Consider the following 16466-nt stretch of genomic DNA (forward strand, 5'->3'; position numbering starts at 1 on the left):
GGGGGGGTGGGAACACCTTCTGAAGGCGGGCGGGGGGCGAAAGTCTTTGTCCCCCCCTGCCTGCCTTCCCAGGGGCTTTTAAATCGCCCCGGACAGCGGAGAAGTCCTCCGCTGTCCGGGGCGATTTTAAAATGCCGCCCGCCAGCATTTTAAGATCGCCCGGACAGCGGAGAAGTCCTCCACTGTCCCAGGGTTTTTTAAAATGCTGGGGGTGAGAAGAAAAGCCCTTGTCCCCCCCCCCCCAGCCTTCAGAAGAGGTCCGGGGACAGACTGTCCCCGGACCTGGTCTGAAGGCGGTTTCCCTAGGAACGCATTAATTGATTTTCAATGCATTCCTATGGGAAACCGTGCATCGCAAGACGAAAAAACCGCAAGACGAAGAGACTTGCGGAACGAATTAATTTCGTCTTGCGAGGCACCACTGTATCAAGATTCAAAACTTTCAGGCTATAATTTTACTGGGTGAAATCCAATGTCACACAAGCAGATTTCTGCTGATGCAACGAGACTTCTCCTTGCTCTTCTGTCTCCTGCAGCCCCATGAATCCCACCTCCGAATCTGTTCCATAGGGTCCACCAACCCTCCACAGATTTTGACGGTACGTGGGGGCTGCAGAGGTAAGGATAGGAAGTAGAAGTGCCATTGCATTGGTGGAAGTCTATTCTTCTCATGCACAGACACTGTGGGGATATAACCTATAATGAATATACATAAAGTAGATTTCACATCACATGTATAGTACAATGCTGATTATCCTGATAAAATTATGCTGATGGTAAATGGCAGAATTAGCTGAACATACCAAATCCTTGGCATTTAGAGACACATCATCCCACCAGGGGGAAACGAAATCATATTCACAGTTCAGGATCCTTTTGAACATGTACTGGTCTCCTCTCTCATCGTAGAATGGCTCAAAACCACAGAGTCTAGGGACAAGCAATAAACAAACTTGTTACATCATTATCAGTGAGATAGCTCAACCACGTAGATCAGCTTTCACTTCCTTGACACAAAGTGCATGTTATGTCTGCAAAATACAGAGGAATGTGTAACCTCTGTAGTAATCTACCTTGCCCTGCATGTGCCCACTTGACCGCTTCAATCAGCGAAATTGGTACTGCTACACATCATGCCACATAATATTTGTTCAGCGTTTGTAAGAACTCAGTCGTTTAGTATGGCAGCATCTACACTTTGGAACTCCTCGCCTATTGAGATCACGCAGGCAGCTTCGCTGTACTCTTGCTGGCACCTGCTGAAAACATTCCTGCTTAGACAAGCCCACCCAGATGCTTAGGAAGTTGAGGTAATTTTAAACTGTTTTAGCATTTTAACTTTTGTATGTTTTAAAGTAGGCTTGTAAATTTCTCTTGATTTTACTGTTCTATGCTTTGTAAACTGCTCTGAGGGTTTGTTTGTTTTTACAGTCAAGGGGTGTATTAGTTTTTAGAAATAAATAATATTGGACGTGGAATTCATATCATATTTAAAAGTCTTCAGTACCAAGAGTCAAATGCAAGTGTGTACTGTAAGGAACATCAGATAGAATGGCCCTTCTCAGACTGTAGGGGCAGTAGTCACATGTTCATCTCCCCATAAAATTTCCCCATGCCTGTGGGTTAAACCACAGAGCCTAGGACTTGCCGATCAGAAGGCCGGCGGTTCGAACCCCCGTGACGGGGTGAGCTCCCGTTGCTCAGTCCCTGCTCCTGCCAACCTAGCAGTTCGAAAGCACGTCAAAGTGCAAGTAGATCAATAGATACCGCTCTGGCGGGAAGGTAAACGGCATTTCTGTGCACTGCTCTGGTTCGCCAGAAGCGGCTTAGTCATGCTGGCCACATGACCCGGAAGCTGTACGCCGGCTCCCTCGGCCAATAAAGCGAGATGAGCGCCGCAACCCCAGAGTTGGCCACGACTGGACCTAATGGTCAGGGGTCCCTTTACCTTTACCTAAAAGAATAGAGGAATAAATCCTAGACAAGCTTCTTCCTGCTACAGCAGCTTTCCACATATGTTCTTATGCGCTACTCTATTCAGCCAATGGCTCACAAGATCAGGCCATAAGAGATTAACAGAGCACCTAGGATTTTGCAACAGGTATGAAGGATTTTAAATCTATTTTTCTTCACAACATTTGGGAGGATTAAAAAGTATCTAGGCAATTTGAAACCTAAGCATATCTCATACTGGGCTGTAGGTGGAAGCAAAGTAGCATTAGAAATATTCTATTCTGAGGCTGACACAGCAGAAAACCTGGTAGGTATCAAGGCTGCCATCTATTGGTTTCTATGAGAAGAAAAGGATGTAGCAACACTTGGGTCTAAATAGTTCAGTTGAAGTGTAGGATATAAACAGTCTTAATAGATAGATAAATAGTTGGATAGATCTGGAGGGTGACAGTTTCCCCATTGCTGTTCTAATGGCACATCTAGGTTTACAAAATTGCAGCCACGAACACTAAAAGAAGGAGCACCATTGCTGCAATGGGGGTTGCCTTCTCTGTAGATAAAAATTGGCTCTATCCGGTGCTATTTTTCTAGAAAAAGAGGTGCCGGAACTCACCAGGAACACCTCCCTCGTTCTCTTGGAATGGCAATGGCATTGAGACTGAGTTCCATCAAATTCTGGCTGGAAAAAAAGTCCTGGTTCTATCATAGTAAACAAGGCAGTGGCACCCTCCCTGTGAAACACCCTCCCATCACCAGATGTCAGGGAGATAAAGAATTGCACAACTTTTAGAAAACATTTGAAGGCAGCCCTGTTCAGGGAAGTTATTAATGCCTGACTTTTTATTATTTTTTATAATTTGCTGGAAAGCCACCCAGAGTGGCCGGGGGAACCCAGCCAAATGGGCGGGGTATAAACAATAAATTATTATTATTATTATTACTCAGATTTAACAAAAGCAGCCACAATACATATATCATCTCCACTACAATTAAAGACCCAATGCAAAAAGGGGTTTCCAATTTTTTTTAAGCTATCTTGAAGAACAGCCCCCCTCTCACTCTGGTGACCTAAACTCCTAGGTCTTTCTGAGGGGGCATTCCTTTCAATAGGTTCCCTATTCTCCTGGGAGAGCACTGGGAACTTACTTCTCAACTTCTCCCGCAAACATGAGGCAAATTGGATGACACTCTCACCCTACTTCCAACCCAAGGGAGTGACAATCTTTGATACTACACCTTCATGGCTGCCTGTATTGGCTAAAGGACAATGTTGATACCAGAGCAGAGTATCATAAGAGTGGACAAGAGTGGCGTGTACTGCAATCGTACCCATGTTAATTTGGAAGTAAGTTTTTACTGTGTTTAATAAGGCTTCCTCCTATGTAAAGTGCATAAACTGCAGCCAAAAATTAAATCCCAATTGACTCATGATCAGTGTGAGGGAAGCCGCTGTTTCCAGTTAAAGATCAGTGGCTATTCCAGTTAAACATAACAGCTATCCATGAAAAAAAAGAGTAATTAGAAGGAGAAGCGTGCCAAAAGACTTCAATTTTCAACAAATGAGGGGCAGTAGAAATTTTTTAATGTACGGTTTGAACCATCTTCCAAACACATTTCCGAATACAAAATCTGGTGGCTAGAAAACAAACTACTTCAGTAAGGCGAAAGATTTATACAATCTGAAGAGAAAGCAAGCAGACTAATAAATGAATCGCATTTGCTTATATATATAGGGTAATTTTTAGCCAAACTCACAGGATGTAAGTGATTATTCCCAAGGACCACATGTCCACTTCTGGGCCATAGGCACAGCCTCGCAGTATTTCCGGTGCTGCAGATTATAAAAAACTTGTCAATAAAACAAAATTTTAATGTAGAAAGAAATAACAGTGAAACAAAGCAGTGGCCAGCAGGGGTGGGCCCAATGCAGAGGCAGTGGTAAGAAAAAGCAAAATTCTAGAAACCTAGAATTCCTATGTGAGAGAGAGAAAAAGAAAGAAAATAAATAAAGCAGCTTAAGCTCAGCAAAGGTAGACCAATTTCTTTACTGAAATAAGCGCATTAATTGTGCATTCATATGTGCTAGGAGAATGTGTTTTAGGAAAGAGATATAGTGAAGCTATTCAGAATGAATATTATTAAACTATTATTCTTAGGTAATATTATTATCATATGAAGTGAAGCCTCTCTAGAAGCACAGAAGAAAGCACAGCCCCCTCTCAAGCAATTGTCTCCTGCACTTCAATTGCTTATATTGTGAGACCTTTTGTTACAACCCTTAATAAAAAAAGTTACAGGTAGGTAGCCGTGTTGGTCTGCCATAGTCAAAATAAACAAATTCCTTCCAGTAGCACCTTAAAGACCAACTAAGTTAGTTCTTGGTATGAGCTTTCGTGTGCATGCACACTTCTTCAGATACACTGAAACAGAAGTTGCCAGATCCTTCTATATAGTGACTTCTATATAGTGATTATACATGACTAAGCCATTTCTCACCTTCTCACCCCTTGCCTTTTCCTGTAAGACCTATTACAGTCGTTAAGAGTCATCAACAGGCTCTCTCAGCTATCTGCCAATCTCCCATTCCCACCACCCTTCTGAGTAACACCCCTCCCCACCTTCTCACTATATAGAAGGATCTGGCAACTTCTGTTTCAGTGTATCTGAAGAAGTGTGCATGCACACGAAAGCTCATACCAAGAACTAACTTAGTTGGTCTTTAAGGTGCTACTGGAAGGAATTTGTTTATTTTTAATAAAAAAAGAAGAAAAAAGAAATCTGGACCATGAAATCTGACTCTACAGCTGTGTACTGTATATACTTTATATTTAAAGCACATTCAAAGCACATCCTTTCCCTCTAGGTACTGTTGTTTGGTAAGGGTTGCTGAGAACTATAACTCTTTGTAATTACAATGTCCTGTTCAATTGTCTAGTTCCATGTTTGGCAAAAGGGAAAGAGCGAAAAACATTTGGTTCCAGACTCTAATGGAATGTCCCCCAAAATAGGTTCAATCTATTTTAGTCAAGGGATAAGACTGCTTTTTTAAAAAACTAGAAGCAACCCCTTTTTCTTTCCCCCTCATTCAGGATGCAGTCCTACACACTCTTGCTGGTAAGTAAGTGCCAGGAAGCTCAATGGGACTTAGTTTTGAGTAGGGATGCATAGGATCCCACTGTTAATTATTCATACTTTTAATTTCCTTTCAGATTTTGAAAAGTGGGTTTGTATTCCTTGCATGTCTTAATCAGTGCATTATCTGAGATGTCAGACCTTGGCTCGTTACACATAATGTGCTCAAAAAGTGATAATCTATTATTTCCATTTTGTGGTTGACTTGCCTTGCTACCCTCAGGCAATGCATGACTATTCTCGGAAGTTAATTATTCATGGACAAGTAACACCACCATTTCTCATTGCATGTGGTTGTTTCAAATTTTCCCATTTGGAATCCTGCTTTTGTCTGGACATTGTTTTGCTGCGTTTATAATTTCTGAATCCCTTACCCTTTATTTACATCTATTATTAAAAGCCCAAGGCTGGTGGTGTGTTGAAACAAACAGATTTATTTCTTCCTATCAAAATGCAACATAATCTAAGCTAATGCTTTAAATATTTACAGGGCAATCTTAAGATTGGGAAGGGAGGAGGATGACTCCATGGTGAAAAAACTACCACTTCCTAAGCTGGCAGTGGCCAGGGCAGAAAGTGTGGATGAATTTTCTGCAGACATCCGCCCCATTTTGACTTTTTAAATTCCTCTTCTCACTGATACAGATGGCAGGGGAAATAACTAGCTCCAGGGCTGGTGTACATCTTTCAGATTTTCTGGGGTGTCAAAGGAACAAAGAGACTTTGGATCCTGTGGATACAAAGCTCTTCTGATACCCTTCCAGAACATTCTGTTTTGGGGCCACCACCTACAGAACACTGCCACTGCCACTGCTAAAGGGCCTCCACCCAGGGCTCAAGACAGTTTGCTGCCTGAGGCAGAGCAGAAAACGGCACCCCCTTCAGTCAAGGTGCATACTACTTAAAAGCCAGTCAAGATATTTTCGCATCTTGAGGCAGAAAATACCACAGGGCAGAGGTGCTGAATTCTGCTCAACATGGGGGGGGGGTGTCTTGTCATGTGGAGGGGAGGCCCAGCAGGGCCCAGCCCCTCAAGACTGGGGGGGGGGAGCTCAGCCCCAGCCCCATATACTTTGTGGGGACTGAGCTGTCCTCAGCCTCATAGAGTTGGCATGTACAGTGGTGCCTCGCAAGACGAAAAGAATCCGTTCTGTGATTCTCTCCGTCTAGTGGTTTTCTCGTCTTGCGAAGCAAGCCCATTCACGGATTAGCGGATTAGCGCTATTAGCGGCTTTTAGCGGCTTTTAGCGGCTTATCTGCTGATCGGATCAGCTGATAAGCGGCTTAGCAGCTTAGAAAAAGGGGGGGAGGGAAAAAACCAGCAGGAACTCGCAAGACATTGTCGTCTTGCGAAGCAAGCCCATAGGAAATTCGTTTTGCGAAGCACCTCCAAAACGGAAAACTCTTTCGTCTAGCGAGTTTTCCGTCTTGCGAGGCATTCGTCTTGCAGGGCACCACTGTATACCACAGGCACCTCTTAATCTCCTTTGCAGAAAAATAACAGCAATAAGAAATGAATTAACTAGTCATTTGCTGTCATTTGCTGTCATTTCATGACACTCAGTACCAGCTGCCTGACTTGGCTGCCTCACCCTGCCCGTCAGTAAGGCCACAGCTTCCAGTGGCCTTCAGTTGGGACTTTAGGAATGCTCACCTAATGTTACCTCAAACAGAAATACCATTAATTTTCCTAAAATGCCTTGTCCTTTGTACTTAACACCACCTTCTACACTTTACCATTTGTGCATTTAACACCCTTAAATGTGCCTTTAACACTGTTCATTCCATGTTAGTAATATTCATTTTGTGATTTATGTTGACAGAAGTCGTGATAAAGAAAATGCAGTAAAGAACAGTAATATTCTTGTTTATCAGTCATAATGTGTATCAGTCATAAATGACGCCCCAAATGGAGGGAAATATCCAAAACCCTTTACAGAGCCCCCTGTCAACTGTGCCTTTTTAAAGTGAAGCTACAAGTTATTTCAGTGGGTCTAATCTGAATAAAACTTAGGTGACTACCACCCTAAGCATTTAAGGCAACTGAATACAAATAAATAGATATCTAACATACTGTAAGCAATAAAGGAACATACCACAGTACCCTGGAGTCCCACAGACTGTTTTCATGGTGACTTGATCTGCAACAATCTTGGAAAGTCCAAAATCAGCTGTTACATATAAACCAGAAAGGATTCATTATTTGTTATTATCATTATTTTATATTTCTTGTGCGATACCGTGGAATGAAATGAACATAATATTTCATCATTTGGAAATGTTATACTAATCAACTAACAATCAAACACTAATCAAATTACTCCTCATGTAAGGTACAGGAGTGAAACTTTCTGGTGGGTGAATACATCCAATCCTAAATTCATGGAATGTAAAGTTGTTGCACTAGAACACCAACACGCAAACCAAAACTGGTACAGAAGAACAGTATTTACCTATTTTTAAAGACGCATCTGGAGCTGGCGTTGCATACAGTAGATTTTCTGGTTTCAAATCACGGTGAACAATTCCATTGGCATGTAGATACTTGGAAGGAATAAGTGGAAACGCACAATTTTAAACTTGCATTTGTGATGAGTATTTCTCCCCCACCCTCCATAACACTGTGCATTTAGAGTACTACAATTCCAACAGCAAACGAACCAATTACCGTATTTTTCGCACCATAGGACGCACCGGACAATAGGACGCACTTTGTTTTAGAGGGGGGAGAACAAGAAAAAAAAAATTCTCCCCCTCTCTGCCCAGCGCCCCTTCAGTGAAGCGGCAGGAGGCGCTGCACAGAGAGGGGGAGAACTTTCCCCCTCTTGTTTTCCCGCTCTAAAACAAGGTGCCGTTTAAGGTGCGTTCAGGCGGCTACCTTGGAAGCCTGGAGAGCGAGAGGGGTCGGTGTGCACTGACCCCTCTCGCTCTCCAGGCTTCAGGTTCCTTTCGACCTGTTCTTTGGGGCTGGCGGGGGGGGGGGAAGCCCACCACCAGCCCCAAAGAGCAGGTCAGGGAGCCACGGAAAGGCGCAGCGGAGAGGCTCCTGCCATAGCCGCGCGTCACCTCTCCAGCCGGGAGAGAGTCGCGGGGGGCTGCTTTAGCCCCGCGCGCGCTCTCCCGGCTGGGGAGGTGACACGCGGCTATAGAGGCTCCTGCCATAGCTGCGTGTCACCTCTCCAGCTGGGAGAGGGTCGCGGGAGGCTGCTTTAGCCCCGCGCGCGCTCTCCCGGCTGGAGAGGTGACACAGGGCTGTAGAGGTTCCTGCCATAGCCGCGCATCACCTCTCCAGCTGGGAGAGGGTCGCGGGGCTATGGTGTCTTCGCGCCATAGGACGCACACACATTTCCCCTTCATTTTTGAAGGGGAAAAAGTGCGTCCTATAGAGCGAAAAATACGGTATTTGAAAAAGAAAATTCTATCTCAGGACATTTGAATGCAAATTGTAACCTCAAGAGGAAACGGAAAATAATCATTTTTTATACAGCATAAATGTATCAGGTGTTGTTGTTGTTTTTTAAAAAAGTTATTTTGGAAATTACAATGGTAAATGGTAGCCATAGTTTTCTGTGTCTGCACAAGATGTAGCTACAGTAGCGGCCGTAATTGTGGAAACTTTTGGGGGAAAGTGTATTTCCGAGGTTTGATGGCTCATAACACCTGATTGGCTCTCTAAACACTCATGCTCATTGGCTACATTCAAGTGAAGGAAAGTTGCTGCATATCGACCTAAGCAAGTTGTGCTTCCTTTTTCTGGTTATTTGGCTATAACTTTTGATAGAATACAGATAATTGAACAAACTTTGTTGCTTTACATTCTTCATTACATTATCTTTCCATTGATATATAATTTTATGGTATTACTCCCCCCAAAAGTGGTGTTATGAGCCATCAAACTTCAGAAATACACTTTTTCCAAAAGGTTTCCACAATTTTGGCCACTAGTGTACATTTCTAGCCTTAGTAATGGACTAGATGAGAGCCAACGAACTGAAGCTCAATCCAGATAAGGCTGAAGCAGTGTTAGGAGGTGGTTCCCTATACAGGATGGATGGGAGATGGCCTGCTCTTGATGGAGTTACACTCCCTCTGAAGGAGCGGGTACATAGATTGTGGGTACTCCTGCGTCCATTGCTGTTGCTTCAGGCTCAAGTGGATTGCCTTCCATGAACTTCGGCTGATGACCCAGTTGCATGCCTATCAGAACAAGGATGGTCTAACTTCTGCTAACTATGCTCTGGTAACCTCTAGGTTAGATTACTGCAACATATTATATGTTGGGCTGCCTCTGAGGACGGTTCAGAAACTTTAGCTGGTGCAGAATTCAGTGGTCAGGTTACTCACTGGAGCAAGATGGTTCGATCAAAATAAAGTGAAGAAATATCTAGCCTATTCCTGCATTCAGATCTCATGATAAATCATGATTTATCACTATGGGAATGAGATGTACTGAGTCTTGGGGCCATGTGCTTCACCCTTCTCCGCCATGGGTGCAAGAAAGGCTTCAGAAGCTTTTGTTTCCATTTTTTAATTAACTGCAGCTCATCATTTTGTCGGAACCCAACAAACTGGGGTTAATTTTAATGTGGTTTGTTTGAAACTTCAAATCATGGGTTGTTTCAAATCTTGGATCGTTTCAAGAAATGATGGTTAGGATTAACTGTAGTTCAGGGTTTCACAATAATGCTGAACTGTGATTAGTAAAAAACAACAACCAGAAATGAAAAATTCCAATCTCCACACCAAAAAAGGAGAGGCGTTGGCGGGGGCAGGGAAGTTTGAAACATGCAAACCTCAGACATGTTGCTGCTTGTTCCTGTGGTTTATTGACATTTGAATAAGCATGATGGCTCTGTGCAAAAATACAATTAGATTTTCTCATTTCAGAAGCGCCTGGTGATTTACAAGCATTGTTTATTTAAGCTGCAGTCACAGACCCTATTACCTGTTAATAAATTCTAGCAATAACGTGGCTGTAATAACTATGTGTTTCATAGGGAGTTTTGATGTAATGGCTTCATGAACTGCAACCAAAATGAATGCAGTAACATTATAAAAAAGAACTTTAAGGAGATAACAAGAAAGTAGATCAAAATATATTCTGTTATAAAAAACCAAGATATATTTTAGTGTAATTATTTTATTACTACAAAGGTCAGGCTTGAGGAGATTTATTACACTGATCTTGCTTTCTAACCATTCCTCTGTCATCTGCTATATATTTTGGAAAGTGACTTGTCAATTTTTCCATCCTTCTGTTCTCTGTGGTGTTTCTAAAAGAGCACATTCCCCAATATCAACTATCTCAGACCATTATGATCAGCAGGTGAAGCCTTGTTGGTGACTCATGACAATTTCTTTGCCACGCCTTTTCAGTGGCAGATACTGACTGTGGAATGCCTTTCTTTCTGACGTGTGTCTATCTTTCTCATTGTTGATTTTTCAGGAAGACCTTCAAAACATTCCTGTTATACTTAGGCATTTGATGGCTGAAAGTCATTGTTCTTGGCAAAACTCAGATCGCCAGCTGAGAAAATGTTCTAACTGTTTTTAGAACGAACTGTTTTTATGTTTTAAATTGTGGTGTGTTTTTTAGTGCCTTATTTTACTTATTATTGATGTGCCACCTTGGGCTTCTTCAGGAGGATTGAATAAATAATTAAAATCGATCTTTTTCCCCTTTTTTGAAAATTAAATGAATAAATAATAAGTAAAGAATCTGATTGCACTGTTAACACTCTAAATCACTGTCTTTACTCCACGACTCTAAAAACATTTAAGCATGGCAGATTTGTCTAATCTAGTATTCCATGAATGGTACCTTTCCATGGTAGTTAACTGCATTACATTTTTTTAAAAACTAGTTTATTCTGTAATATGAACTTTTAAAAATGTGTGCATGCCATACATATGAATGATTGGAATAAAGCAAAATCTTCAGCTGGAAAAGAAATTAATTTACCAGACTTACATCAAGTCCTAAATATATTACTTGGAATTAAGTTGCACACATTTTCAGCATAGGTTACATTGAAGTAATACAATGCAAGTTAAGAATTGCTTCCATTATGAAAATGAGGTCAAAAAAACAGAAGCTACAGGTTTAGTCTCTCTATAATAGATGTAACCTGCTTTGGAAGGGAAGGGGGAAGTGGAATCTAAAATGACACATGAAGAAAATGATGTGTTTTCTGCTAGTGAATGCTAGGTGATTTCTGACTGCTTCTGAATGCAAGGGAATAATTCACATCACACCAAGTGTTAGCAAATTTGACAGCCTTATTAAAGTCCTCTGGTTTTTTTGGATGACTAATGCTACAAGGTTAGAATTTTAAGTAGTTGTGAGCCTAGAATACTAACTATAAGAAGATGTTGACTTTTTTGGATGTGGATTTCTGCTGGACCTATGAACATGTCACATGGCATGTTGATCAAGATAATTTAATAAAACACCTATGTTTATTTATTCAAGGCAAGCGTATGCATGCATTAATGTTTTTCTCTGTTGAACCTCACAAAGCAGTTCACATTTAAAAGACTTAATAAGCATCAATAAAATGTATATAAAGGGGGGGAAGCATGGTATTCAACTGAGCTTTAATCAAAGTACCGTATTTTTGCGTGTATAAGGCGCCTCCTATTTTGGGGGGCTCCGAATTAAGAAAACACCCCTCAGCACTACCCATGTATAAGACAAACCCCAATTTTAAACCTAATTTTTTGGTTAAAAAACCTGTAGTCTTATACATGGAAAAATACGGTAAACCTATTGAAAATAGCAGACCTAACTTAGGCTGTGTACACACTATACCTTTAAAGCACATTTGAAGCACATTGTTTCCCTCAAAAAATTCTGGGTACTGTAGCTCAAACCTCACAGGATCACAACTCCCAGCAACGCTTAACAAACTACAATGCCCATTATTCTTGTGGGGGAGACAAAAGGAATGAAAGGGGTCAGGTTAGATTCAGTTATGTCCACCTGAAAAGAAGTGGGAAGGTGAAATATCTGCCTAAAAGAAACAGGATGCCATTCTATTTCCACCCCATTTTTAACATAGCTTCTGTTAATACTGTTTCTTGCTTCTTCTGACCTCTTGCTTAGTCTCTGCATTTGGATGTGAGGATGATCTGACTGCAACATCTGTCACCCCTTTTTTGTTGTTTGTTTTTTTATTAAAGATTTTGTTGATTTACAAAAGTGTGCAATGTCTCTTGTGGTTTTTTCCCCATGTAACATTTTTACAAATCAGTTTCATTTGTTGAGACATTAGGAAGAAAAGGGGGAAAGAGGTGGAGGCCAACCCCAATCTGTCACCCCATTGATTGCCAGGGTTGATTCAACTGATCTGGCTGGCTAGGCGGGTGTTCCCTCCTTCTCTCACCAGTTCATGTGCGCCCCTCCCGAAGCTGCGCGCTTACTGGAAGAGGATGACCATCCCAGATAGAAGGAGTGTACCGTTCTTTGGTCAAATCTCCGCATTTACTTGAGCTAGCCCTGCCCCTAATTTCCACCCTGTCTTGCTTTTCCTGTTGTCTGCTCTTTTCTCTCTTTTACTTTCATTTTAACCTACAACATGACACACTTCTTGTCTCTGTCCCTTTCCCCTCCGCTAAAACCCACTGCTCCCACCATTCATCTCTTCTATCTATAATCTCTTTCTTCTGTCACTAAGGTGCATCTGAGTTTCCATTGGGCAAATGAATTTTCTTCACGAAACGTGACTGATGTACCCAAAGGAAACTAATGACTTGCTGAGCACTTCACCACACAAAGCTTTTCCTTTTCGCTACTGCAAAGAGCTACTTTTATAAATCTGTAGAGAGTCCTCTCTGCTTTCGACAGTTGCATCTTCTCTGATTTCTTGATGCAGCATGATGGTTGAACTGCAAATGCTTCTTAAGAATGAAAAGTATCACATTTCCATTTCTTGCAGTTTTTCCAAAGGTACTGTCAGGGCAGAATGCTTGAGACTTCATGGCCCTTTAATTCCCTTGTCACTAGCTTAATGTAATCAACTAGGCAAGCAAACATCCCATTTTCCACTTACAGTGGTGCCTCGCAAGACAAAAAGAATTCGTTCCGCGAGTCTTTTCGTCTTGCGATGTTTTTCGTCTTGCAAAGCACTGTCTGTCGCAACTGCGCCTCTTCAAGGGCTTTTTTTTTTAAAAAGCGCAAGACGTTTTCGTCTTGCGAGGCAAGCCCATAGGGAAATTCATGTAGCGAAGCAACGCAAAAACAGAAAACCCTTTCGTCTAGCGAGTTTTTCATCTTGCGAGGCATTTGTCTTGCGGGGCACCACTGTACAAATCACTGCAATAGTAATCTGGCAGGGTTGGTGGAAATCTCAGTTTTGCCTCACTTCTCTCATGTTAGTGAAAGATTTCTTAGAGGGTGTAATAGGAATTTTATGGTCTTAGATATATGGCAATGTTCATAACCGCACGTACATAGATCAGCACAGGAAGGCCAACCTGGAACCATTTTGATTCCTAAACTGAGCAAATGTTTTCTCTGCAAGGTCAAACTGGAAAAGCCTCCCCATTGTCTCTTTCCTCACAAATCCTGTCTTAAGGGTATGTCTGTGTTTGAATAAGGTGTGAGCCTGTGACCTGGCCAGGAACTAAGTATTTATCATTACAAAAGACTGGCCAGGCTACCCAGGAAATCCAATCAAGTAACCTGCTAGACAGGAGGTAAACAAGGACAAGAGATAAACAACATTTAAATTTCTGTTTACACCGCCTATTAGACCGCCTTTTTTGTGATGTATGCATGATGTATCTGAGGGGTAGTCTTAGGTTACACCCCTTCTGTGATGTATGTATAATCTTTCTGGGGGTGGTCTTGATCTACAGGATGGGAATTTCAAAAGTCTTTATAAGCCCTTGCACAGCATTTTTGTGGGTCCTCCTCCTTTCCTGCGTGTGAGGGGAGCACCCTGTTGCAACAGATCAATAAAGATCAAGCTTACTAGCTGCTTTGCTTCTCAGTATTCTCTGGTTGGCCTCTGTTATTCTCTCCTACCAATAGGGAACCTATATAAGGACTCTATATGGGCTCTTGGATACCCCATAAGGGAAAAGGGCATATTTTTATTTACAACAAGGGTACAATTTTTTAAAAAAATCTTTATCAATTCACCAATGTCATCATGCAGCTTTCAAACACTACATTTTATAGTGCAGTGAGTGAATTAAATCAGAGGATCCAAAATAAGGGTGAAGAAGGCAGACATTATAAAGTATGGCGAAAATGTTGCATTCTGACTTTGTTTCCAGGGCAGTCAGAATGGCTGTCTTCATTCTAATATAACATTGGTTATTTGATTTCATAATAGGATTCCATTCATCAAACCATACTTTTGAATTACAGATATATTCCCCTAAGGTGGAAGGCAGATTTGAAATATACATTAGAACAGCATTATTAAATCATTATAATCACAATTAGAGTGCAGGTTACCTAGAAGCAGAAGCTAGCCTTTGGGAAGTTAACGGGGCTAAGGTTAAAATGATATTTTAATTCTGAGATGCCTATTTTCAAGGAAGAATCTTGCAAGAATATTTGAAAAGCAGCAGATTGTGGACTGCTAATTGTGGAAAATGAATCCACTAATAAATTATGTAAGGAGTACACCTTGTATCCATGGGGAATATGCCTCTGGATGAAAACACGGCTGTCAAAAGTAGCCCTCGTTTTTCAAAACAGAACCTACTATGACTGCGTCATTTCAAAAACAGCAGCTAGAAATCTAATTACTCTGTACTATTAGACACACAATACACACACACTTGTCCTGCGGAGCTGCACAGCATGGCAGCTTGCTGAAAACCAAGGATTGTATTCAAGTAAGTATTACTTAGAGTAGACCCATTGAGATTAGTAAACACAGCTAAGTTAGGTCCATAATTTGAGTGGGTCTACTCTCAGTAAAACTTACTTGAATACCACTCTAAATGATGGGAGAATATGCAGTATATTCTTATGGGTTTGTGGGCGCTAGATATTTATAAATTCCTGCAAGCAGTAAGTGATAGAATTTAATCAAGGTTCAGTGTGTTAAAACTCTGGGTGTCAGACCTGTGTGTATTAGGCTGTGTGCTGGACATGTCTAATCCTATAATCCAGTGTTTCCCAACCACTGTTCCGCGGCACACTAGTGTGCCGCGAGATGTTGCCTGGTGTGCCGCGAGATGTTGCCTGGAGGGAGGCGGGCGAGTCGGGCAGCGAGAGGCGGGGCGGCGGCGGCGAGGAGAGGCCGCCCAGCGCGGGGCTCTCGCCGTCTGCCTGCCTGCGAGCTCGGCGGGCAGCGCCTCCGTCCGCAGCGCCCGCCTCGCGGCTCTCATTCCCTGCCAAAGCTCACCCAGCCAAGCCGCGCTCTCCTTCCTGCCTCGCTTTGCTGCCTCCTCCCCCCCCCACCCCCAAAGCTTGGAGGTTCCCCGGCAAGGGGGAGGGGAAAAAATTGAAACTTACACTTTCGTGCGTCCCTCCCGGCGTGACGCTGCGCGCTGACGTCACGGGGCTGTAATGGTGGTGTGCCTCGAGATTTTTTTCATCAAACAAGTGTGCCTTTGCCCAAAAAAGGTTGGGAAACACTGCTATAATCAAGCCAAGTGTTAAAAGCTAATTAAGCTAGGCTAAGCTTCTTGTGTTGAAGTGATAGCCTAGGGATGGGCTATTAACAACAAATGATCAAGGGACTCTGTCTGAGATGGCAAATGGATGGGCCTCCTCTCTCCCTCAAAGCCAAAGCTTAGAGAAGTTAGAAGGAGGTGTTATGTGACTGGGTGACACAAAGCAGCAAGCAGAGCACAATGTTGGATCTCTCGTTGGATCCTAGGCTACATCTATGGAGGAAGCAAGACGCTCTTGGAGTGCTAATACTATGAACCTCCTCCATAGTAGGTTCAGGCAGTATATATCGTAGGTTCAGGCAGTATATATGTGTACATAAGCCATATATCATAAAGACACCACTGTCTCTGCTATGCCTCATTTCCAAAAGGAAACAGGGACCCTGGGCAAGTGTGCCTGGAATCTCATATCACTCTGGCAACAATAAAATGAGAGAGGTGCATGCAACATGGATAAAATATAACACACATGCACCTCAATGGAGCTTTACAATAAATGTCTAGTTGTCAAAGTCAAGTATTGGGCTTCAGTTGTGGTGTAGTGGTTAAGAGCGGTAGTCACGTAATCTGGGAAACCGGGTTCGTGTCTCCGCTCCTCCACATGCAGCTGCTGGGTGACCTTGGGCCAGTCACACTTCTGTGAAGTCTCTCAGCTCCACTCACCTCACAGAGTGTTTGTTGTGGGGGAGGAAGGGAAAGGAGAATGTTAGCCGCTTTGAGACTCCTGAAGAGGAGTGAAAGGC

General features: G+C 42.5%; 1 protein-coding gene across 2 annotated transcripts in view; it reads right to left on the reverse strand.

The window, feature by feature from the left end:
* Nucleotides 1-16466, reverse strand: part of CAMK4 (calcium/calmodulin dependent protein kinase IV) — an 88028-nt gene that overhangs the window by 8953 nt on the left and 62609 nt on the right. For both annotated transcript variants that reach the window (XM_081213792.1, XM_081213791.1), the window contains 4 exons: nucleotides 7539-7629; nucleotides 7182-7256; nucleotides 3709-3784; nucleotides 804-930 (listed from right to left, as the gene is read on the reverse strand). In XM_081213792.1, coding sequence (XP_081069918.1) covers nucleotides 804-930; nucleotides 3709-3784; nucleotides 7182-7256; nucleotides 7539-7629 — 369 coding nt within the window. The remainder of the gene's footprint in view (nucleotides 1-803; nucleotides 931-3708; nucleotides 3785-7181; nucleotides 7257-7538; nucleotides 7630-16466) is intronic.

Source organism: Podarcis bocagei, assembly GCF_964188305.1.
Source record: "Podarcis bocagei genome assembly, chromosome: 11".
Lineage (NCBI taxonomy): Eukaryota > Metazoa > Chordata > Lepidosauria > Squamata > Lacertidae > Podarcis > Podarcis bocagei.